The sequence below is a fragment of the Zerene cesonia genome, chromosome 6, assembly GCF_012273895.1.
Source record: "Zerene cesonia ecotype Mississippi chromosome 6, Zerene_cesonia_1.1, whole genome shotgun sequence".
In the NCBI taxonomy this organism is placed as follows: domain Eukaryota; kingdom Metazoa; phylum Arthropoda; class Insecta; order Lepidoptera; family Pieridae; genus Zerene; species Zerene cesonia.
The window spans coordinates 2940146-2949913 of NC_052107.1; the positions used below are offsets into that span (position 1 = coordinate 2940146).

Consider the following 9768-nt stretch of genomic DNA (forward strand, 5'->3'; position numbering starts at 1 on the left):
AACTACGTACATTATCATTTACTCTCTTCCATATTCTCCCTAAATTGTCTTTTGTGAGCACTTTGTAGTTGTTTACAAGAATAAAGCAAATATCATACAAAAGAAGTTTATGGACGCGATGAATTCTATTTTTGGCAACTCATTTGGCTTTTGCCTCTTACTTAACAAATTTTAGTTTAAAATATTTTGTAACATGAGTACTAATAGTTAATCTAAAAAAATATATGTATAAAAGAGCAAAGATTTGTGTGGTTTCTTTATTCGACGGTTTTGCATTTTAAAATTAACATTGCATGAATCTGATCTATTAAAGAAACCAGCCGTTTTAAATAACAAAATACGGTGTACTTATCTTTTGTTTTTTTTTTGGCAGGTGAGTATAATCTTATGAATAAGTATACAAACAAAATATAACATTTGCATAATTTTAACTGAGAGAATTCTTATAAAGTACAAAACATTTATAAATATCCCTATTGCAGGCATGTAGAACACAACATTATAACCATTCCTCTTCTAAATTAAATGTATCACAATCTATTTGAACGGCCTACTCTTACATATCAAGTTAACAATTCCTACCTATTCCGAAAATTACGTATTACTTTTACACTGACAATGAAATATGAATGAATTCACTACACGATAAATTGAGCCAAATATAATATAAGCTTTAATTAAATATATGAATTAAGTTATGAGTCGCTGTCATTTGATTCCGATTTCCGACCTAAAGACCACCTCGAGATTACCTACTCATACAGATTTTTTCCATAATTCCATTTCTTCTAAGATTTACACTAGTCGGTGGTGGAAAACAATGCAGCATTATGTATGTAAATGTGGACTAGAAGTTCGAGAGTGAAAATTGTAAATTTAATTCTAACCTATCACGATAGATGATGATTATACTTAAGTATAATAATTGTTATATATGAATACATTATACATATAGTATAAAAAGTCATTTAAAATATGAATTTTAATATAGACAATATAGATAAAACACAAACAAAATACATAGAAATGATTTTAAATGATATTAAAAACATGTTTGAGTAAATGATAACAATGCGCACATGGTATATTGCATAAGGTGAATTTATATCTTACGTAGATTAGGTTTCAAATATAATTCACATAATCTCGTGGGTTTTACGAATGTATGTACCCATCTACGTAAGACACAGAATAACCATAGATAATTTAAATTAAATAGGAACATATTTTTTACACATGGTTTGTATTGAAAATTTTTCCTAGTTAAAATAAATGTAATTCATATGTAAATGCAAACACAGAAAACAATTTACAATCAAATTGTGATTGAATTGTATAAATAATAAAGAGAAATAGACAGAATGTTATAATGAGCGCTAGCGGAAGACCAATGTGATAGTTTGAGCAGTTGATGTCAAGCATAATATAGGTAGTAACGTCTTCATAGATGACCAAGTTAAATGAACACTGAAAGTCATTTCCGAAAATTCCGCGACATACGTTGGAATGCACTCGTTGGCTATCATCGCCATTGTCAGTCGAAATTCACTGTTAACACAATTTAACAACGAAACAGTCATTATCGCCATGGACACTAAAATAAAATTACGTTTAGTCGTGGCGGTATTAGCCTTTGCCCTCGTTTGGGATTGTGATACAAACGGTGGCGGGTCTCAGTTTGTCTGTGTTGTGGACACTCGCGAGGGTAGACTCTTGTCTGTCGCCGGTGAGATTTATTTCGTCAGTCGTTGTGAGTTTGCATTCGACGACGCGGTAGTTGCAGGTCGGCGACCCGCAATCAAAGTGTGATGGCACTGCGTTTGGGATGTCACCTATTTTTGGCTCCTCTTTGAAGGGTGGACAACTGAAAAATAACGAATAAATTAGTGGTCTGCTACAGTGCAAAAGGGTTGTGTCACATGAACGGTGTCAGATTCAATGAATTCTTAGCTAATTTGTCATAAAAATAAATGACAAATTCATGTATGATAGATCAATCAACAGTGACGTCATTTATGGCAATACAATATGTAGTTCTTTATACTAAACTGTATAACTGTATGCTTTAAAAACGAATAGACTATAAATAATCCACTAGTTATAAACACATATGATAATATTTCTTCATGAACTTTTATTCAAATAATTTAAATAAACATACCTCAAGGGTGGAGGTGTCGGTGATCGTGACAGGGGAAAACTGGCGACTTCTCTGGATATTGCCAAAGACTTTATGGACCCAAATGTTTGTTCAGGACTAAGCGGCGCACCAAGAACAGACGCCATGCCTCTGTAATAATATGAATATAAATATATTAGAGATATTGTATATCCTGCCAAAGTTTAAGAGCTAAAATTTTTAGTCAAAAGAAAAGTAGGTACGTAGTCTGAATGTGCGTTAGGTTCTTATAATTAAGGTCTCTTTTTAAAATCAATTTGTAGTGGTGTAATTGTTGCTCGTTAAGGTTTGGGCATTCATAGGGATAAATTGTTTGAGAAGAATCATTTCTCGCATTTTTGTTTAATTAGTATGTTTTGACTTGATAAATGTATTCTGGATTTACTGCACGCCTGGAAATTTGATTCAGAGAATACACTCCGTCAATAATTGCAAACATAAAACCAAACAGGAATTATGATGAAGATTTCTGACTTCTAGAGCAAATAACTCACACAACAGAGTCGCTAGGTACAAGGAAGGGTAATGGCGGCGGGCAGGGCGCGTCCGCTCTCGCCGGCGACGCGGGCTCCACGGAGCGGGGGCAGCGCGGGGTCTCACTCTCTTCCACCATGCCTAGCCAGCCGCGCAGGAACCGCCAAAGACCGGTGGGGCTACCTGTGCAAGAAATAAACTTCTTTGTGTTTTTTTTTTCTCGTAACTTCTATAAGGCTCTGAACTTTTATGTAGGTGCTAGGTATGGCAAGAGAAACGTCAATGTGAATATTAATTTCTTTAGGGTAGGTACTTGAACAGCGAATCAATATGACTGTATTTTTTAGAACGTGGCCTGGACTTTTAGTAAATAATATTGTTGACAAATATCCACTTACGGGAGTATTTTCTACTATTCTGAGGACTCAGAGGGTAGAAGTCCCCATGTATAGGACAGTGGAAAGCTAGACGCCGTTGCCTTTTCTGCGCTGCTCGCATCAATATGCACAATACTATACCTGAAAATTAAAAATATTGCATTACTAAAAGTGTAAAGTAGGGCTACGTACAATTTCGTATTACGCGAGTAAAGATCTTCTTCTTATGTATTTTCAATATTGTAATTTATTACAATGTTTCGCCCAATAAAAAGCGAGCGTGGTCACGAGAAGACTGTTCGTCCACGTTTTAAATTATATGAAGTATTTAATTTCAAGGTACAAGATATCTCAAAGAAATTCGTGTGCAGTTTTCATACATTGTTTCTATTTTTAAACTCATGTACCTATGAATAATAAAATAAATTAAAAAGGTCACATTTACAATATGGTGGTGATTGGTTTGATAATGATCTAAATTACAGGGCTGGCTTAAGGTTAAATTAACAGCTATTATTATACTAACAAGAGTATGTAATCAAACTCTCTTGGCTGTTAACAATTATTAGATAATATTACAGAAATCGATTTGGTTGAAAAGGGACATATGGAAGGTAGGTAAGGCTATTTGATCGTTTATTGGAACGCAAACTTAACTCAACTATGAAATAGATTCGGCTTCGAGACCCTCCAGACCCTGTTGTTTGGCTGTGTGCCAAACTTGAAACTACCTTGGAAGAACGTTTCAGCATGTATGTCTACCTATACGACACTGTGACGTCATCCTATATTGTGTTACAGAGCTATTTAGATGATTTTTATGTGTAATGTACTCCCCAACTTTAATAGCCATTTAGTATCTAATATATTTATTTATAGTAATTGACGCGCTTTTTTATTTCATTTACGTGGTCGTTTTGGAAACAGACCAAATGATAATCATTTTCACGTAGTAAAAGTTAAATAAATGATAACAGTAGCAGCTTCAAAAATTACGATAATTATTGTAATTATTCTTTGCCACTGTTGCGCTTATGTAAACGTGTGCTAAACAAAGCTTATCACTCGCTATATCAGCTCGCTAATGCGGCAGCAAATCTTAGCAGATTTCATAAACGTGACTATTGCGCTATATATGTAAAGTGTAGGTAACGTAACGCTACCTGTACTGAGATACATAAAACGGAGAGCTGACTGACTGACTCATCTATAAACGCGCAGTAAAAACTACTGGACCAATTGGATTTCAATTTGGCATGCAGAAAGTCATTATGATGTAGGCATTCGTTAAGAAAAAAATCAATAAATCCCCCCCCCAAGCGGATAAAATAGCAAAACTGCGGTCCACAGGTAGTGGTTATATTAAGACACCATCAATTTGAAACCCTAAAGAGACTCGCCGGAAGCCCGCATCCTTTTCCTCACTCTTCCCAGTCACTTACTTTTTTCTCAACGTCAATTATTTCCTTATAACTTACTTATTTAAAGCGGGCAACTCTATATTAGCGAATGCTCGACGGCAGCTTTTACATAAAAAGAAAAAATAAAATGTGAGACTATACTAACCAGCTATCGTCATAAGTGCGCCAGCGACGATGCACACGGGGCCGAGCACGCGCGAGTTGCCAGTGAAGGCGATACGCGCTGCATAGTGGTCCGGTTCCTCATTTTCACCGCAACCACGATACGAAGCCGCTGGTAATTACAGTTTACGTTAGACTTATACATTAGCAAAATAGTATGATTTACTTCGATAAACTAAATATTCCTGGGAAAATCTCAAAGGGTTCTTAAATTATGAGCAAATAGATGCAGATATTTATTGTGAATGAACCCTAGTTTATTTTCATTTAAATTATTTGCTACAAAACAGTCACCGACGTCCCTAGAGGGGTGGCACCAATCCGAATTCTAATATAGGACTAAATTTTAATAATTTTCCATCAAACACAATATAATCACGTTAGGCGATTGAGTAACAAAATCAAAAACAAATAGTCGAATACAGAACCTTCTCCGATTTTGGGACGTCGATTGAAACCGAAATTTTATGCTGTGGTCTTTTATAAATATAACTAAAGTCACGATGTTAGAGTTACTGCCACGTAAAGTTTTTCTTAACAGCAGGTCATTTAGATGTGTTTAAAAAGATAGATTCTTACCAGTGAGAACACATCCCACAAGCATAAAAAGGAACCCAAATATTGGGAGAACGATTTGACAGTTGGCAGCCACGACGACACCGGCGACTGCTAAGCCACCTTCAACTTTTTCTACTCGAAGACGGGAGATGGCTGGCGGACATCTGGGTTTTCCAACAGGGGCTCGAACTAGAGGCTCGCCAGGGGGCGATGTAGTCCTGTACAGAAATTATATGCTTAGTGAGAAGGCTTAATGAGAAGAATTGTAGCTTTCAACAAAATTAAGATTTAGGGTAACGTTTTTATAAAATTTATAACTAGAAAATTCATTTAGACATAATATTTTCTAAGAAATGTTTCTTTGGAATTACGTCACTTCTTGGAATTATGTTTAATGAATTATTATTCATGACATAAACCTTGTTACGAATTTCTTATTTATAAAGTATTGTTTTCTTACTTTTATTGAAAGCCTTTTAATTATTTATTGGTAGATGTTAGGTATTGTGTGTCCATTTGTTTTTTATAAATCCATTTGATTTTATGGCTCCGTCCGTCCCGTAGGAATATAGGGATAAAAAGTTGCCTATATGTTATTCCAGTTGCCTACGTACCAAATTTCATTGCAATCGGTTCAGTAATTTTTGCGTGAATGAGCAACAAACACATACACATCCTTACAAACTTCTGCATTTAATATTAGTAGGATTATAAAATCTTGTTCTCGTCTTAGGGAGTATTCACTTTCTATTTTATATCTGATTTCATTTTGTGTTCAGACAAAATTTCACTATATACTAAATATACTTATAATATTAACGTGGTATACAATGCGAACTTATTAACATTGTATTGTCTTAATAACTACTCATAGCGAATAGCCTGTTGAAGCGATCATCTTAATCCGTTTAAAATGGTATACGTAATTTGTTAATTCGCTGACTTGTGAAAACAAAATAGAAGGTTAAGGAATTGAGATTAAGAAGTTGTGTATTTTAAAGATAAGTGAAAGACAAATATTTGCATTAGGATTAATTGCTATCACACGATGTACTCCATGTTACACAATCTTGGCTCACTGAAAGAATCTTAATAATATAATCTTGCCTCGCCTTGAGATATCATTACGAGCATATGCTAAATGACACAATATTCTAGATGTTATTATCTAATAAGTAATAACAACATCACCCGCTCCAGCTTTGTCTCTGTTAATCCGCATTAAACATTATATGTTTATATCCGTAGCTGTTTGTATCAGTAAAAAAAATATTGATGTAGGACATACACGTACATATTTAAATAAAGCATTTCAAAATAAAAGAATTGCATTGATGATTGTATATAATTGAATATTTAAAAAACATGTAAATAATTAGATGCTATTAATTTAATTGCAAATACGCAAAAAACGAGGTTACTTCCACGAAGAGAGATAAATATTTTACTGCACTGTAAATAATCGTGATATAAGTTTAATCAAATGTTTGTGTATTTAGAACAAATTAGAATACGCAACGGATGCGATTAAGGCGCAAAAATAATGTATAAACTCGTTAAAGTCAGAATTACAAAAAGCAGAATGAAATCGTTAAACTGAAATAGTTCGCTATTTTGTGGGCATTGTTAGTCGTTATCCACGGAGTGATGCTCGATATTGAATTATTATTATTGAATCATTACTTATATTTTTGACAAATTTCAATTAATATTTATACAATTATACATGTATTGTGCAATTTTAAATGTATTTTTGTTGTTAACTGTCCTACTTTCAACGATATGTTATTTGGTTGAACGGTAACCAGCTGATATTGCGTGACCTTTAACGTTTAGATTTCTCGCACGCGACTTGGTCGGCTTACAGCAGACGTCCATATCGCATTACAGGCTTTCCTGGCAAAAGCTATGTAGGTAAGGTGTTTTAAATATCGTCACGTGAACACGTGAAATGAAACGTGCCTGCTCTTAGTGATTCGAAATAGAGGACACATCTTTTTGGCAACATTTACTGTAAATTCTTCTGAAATTTCCGTTGTTATTTGAATGTGTGAATCAATTCACGTGAACAATTTTTAAAATGTTAATCTCGGGTAATGTTGTTTATAGCAAGTTATGGCGGTACATAAATTAGAAAGTAAAAAGAAAAATCCTTAATTTCTCGCATGTCAAGAAAGTCAGTGATTTTAGGTTGATTTATATGTTTGTAGCATTGAAAACAAACAATCCGGTTTAAAGAGACACGATTCATTTAGAAAATGTTTGTTTAGAGTTTAGTCTATTGAACTCTTGATTATATCAAAAAAAAAATTCTAAATGCAAAATTTAAGTACCTTCCTCGATATCACTTATCCAATACATTTATTGTTAATTGTAGGTATATTGAAGGCTTAAAATTGAAAATTGACCTCATCATTTTTTCGTTTGAAGAATTAACCTGACGTCTTCATATAAATGCCACGACAGTAAAAAAAACGTTGGTAGGCACTTGAAAATACTGATTTCTAATTTCTCAGATTCGCCACAAATTTGCTCAAGGTTATCTCAAATTTAAATGTTATTTTTCTAAAGAGGTTTTCTATTGAATAGTTACAAAGATAAAATGTAGGGATCACAGGGATCGGTGACAATACAATTATTTCATGAGTTTATATCAATTTCCTGATTAGGGTCGCCAGGATTAGATTTTTTTTTAATGTCATAGCGGGAAACTGAGCTGGTGGTTCGCCTGATGGTAAACGATCACCACCGCCCATGAACATTCGCAGAGGCGCAGACCTCTGAGAATGCGCAGCCTGATTTTAAGGGATAAGGAATAAGGAAAGGATTGATGACTGAAAAGAAGGAATGGACTGGGAAGGGCTAGAAGAAGGAAATATGCCTCCGGCTCCCCCACTAACCGTACGAAACACAATAGCAAGTTATTATTTCATGCCGGTTGTCTGTGTGGATGTGGTACCTAATTCCCCGTTGCGAGCTGGCCCAATTCGTGCCGAAGCATGTTCGACTCCCACAATAAAAAAAGATAACTAAGCATACTGAATATAGAAGAATGGTTGTATTATTGAGCATATTTTTTTTTGTATTTCAAACGATTTTCATTAAGTATATTATATGCTCTTACACTTGTATATAAATTCATTTATAATTAATGGATAATACGCAAAAATGTTGTACAGGTATGTTTGTTAAAAAGCATGTGCTGTGTACCTACGTGAAATAATATATTCCAACTAAATATTTAGAATGAATAAATCATTCATGTATTTAAATATGCCATGAGCGTTGTGTTGTCCTAAATTGCGTCTCTTTTCGACATTAATATAAATATATATTTAATAATGCTGCCGTTAAAGGCATGATATTATAATACAATGGAAGATCTATATGGTTAAGGAATACATTGAGGATCGGTGATAAGGGATTAAAATGACCGACTATAAATGTATTCAAATACAATCAGGGAACCAATTATAAATTGTTAATCAAAACAGTCAGCATAACTGACGAACATTGTATTATATTTTGGGATATATATGTAATATGTTCCGCAACGAATGAAAATTGAATTTGACAAAATCTGAGGACCAGACTCTTTGCCAAGGCCACACATAAGTATATTATCAAACCCTTTGAATCTTTATAACATAGTCTTAACATTTACCACCGGTTCGCAAAGAAATTTCTACCGAGAAGAAACTTAGTTGATCTTTAAATATATTTATCAGTGTCATATATTAGTACCCAGGCTTTTACAGATAAGGCAAGTACAGATTTTTCCATTTTGCTTTTATAATTACTAGAATTTAGATCTACTGTTTATGATACAATAATGTTTATTGTCATTGTATAATATTTAGTATGGTATTATTTAAACAGCGTTGGATTAGTGCTGCCACAGTTAAATTACAGATAAAATTGCTCATCCCAATCTACGTATTATAATGACTTGTTGATGAATAACATCCACGTTAGGTACAGAGGTACATATTATGTGAATATACAACAATAGCCGCTTCGCTTAATTCACTTCCGCCGACTGTTTGTGACGTTGCGCTCTTGTCACTTGGTGAATTGGTGACTGGTTTGTATGTAATGGAGACTGGAGTAGGTATGTTATGTATAAAACATTGTGCCAATACACTAAGGTTTTATGTAATTCATTATTGACGCAATACGACATTTAAAGAAAATCATGAAACGCAAACTCATGCGTGCTAATACGTTATTGTAAAAGTATTTGGAATTTGATCGTAATGTTTTCATGGAATATTCAAATCCAGCTGTTCAAAGACAGTTGATTATTTAGGGGGAAAGGGTTGTTATTTATTAATAACTAGACGCTCGCCCGGCTCAGCCCGGATATCAAGATTCCTGCTTTATCCCAAGGGAGCATTTAATCGGAATAAAAGGTATTCTATCACTGCCTGCATACCAAATTTCATAAAAATCCGTCCAATGTGATTGACGGACAAACATCCAAACAAACAAACTATATATATATATATTAGTATTATTTTTATTTGTTTTCATGTATTTTTATACATCTCGGGTTTTAACCGGTTAGTGATCTATTACGGGCCTAAGCCAAGTAAAT

General features: G+C 34.0%; 1 protein-coding gene across 2 annotated transcripts in view; it reads right to left on the bottom strand.

The window, feature by feature from the left end:
- Positions 1–348: 348 nt before the first annotated feature.
- LOC119840360 overlaps positions 349–9768 on the bottom strand; it is a 43704-nt gene continuing 34284 nt past the window's right edge. For both annotated transcript variants that reach the window (XM_038366943.1, XM_038366945.1), the window contains exons 2-7: positions 5193–5389; positions 4597–4725; positions 3052–3171; positions 2674–2836; positions 2162–2290; positions 349–1864 (exon numbers count right to left, since the gene is read on the bottom strand). In XM_038366943.1, the coding sequence (XP_038222871.1) occupies positions 1627–1864; positions 2162–2290; positions 2674–2836; positions 3052–3171; positions 4597–4725; positions 5193–5389 (976 nt within the window). In that variant the 3' untranslated portion in view covers positions 349–1626. The remainder of the gene's footprint in view (positions 1865–2161; positions 2291–2673; positions 2837–3051; positions 3172–4596; positions 4726–5192; positions 5390–9768) is intronic.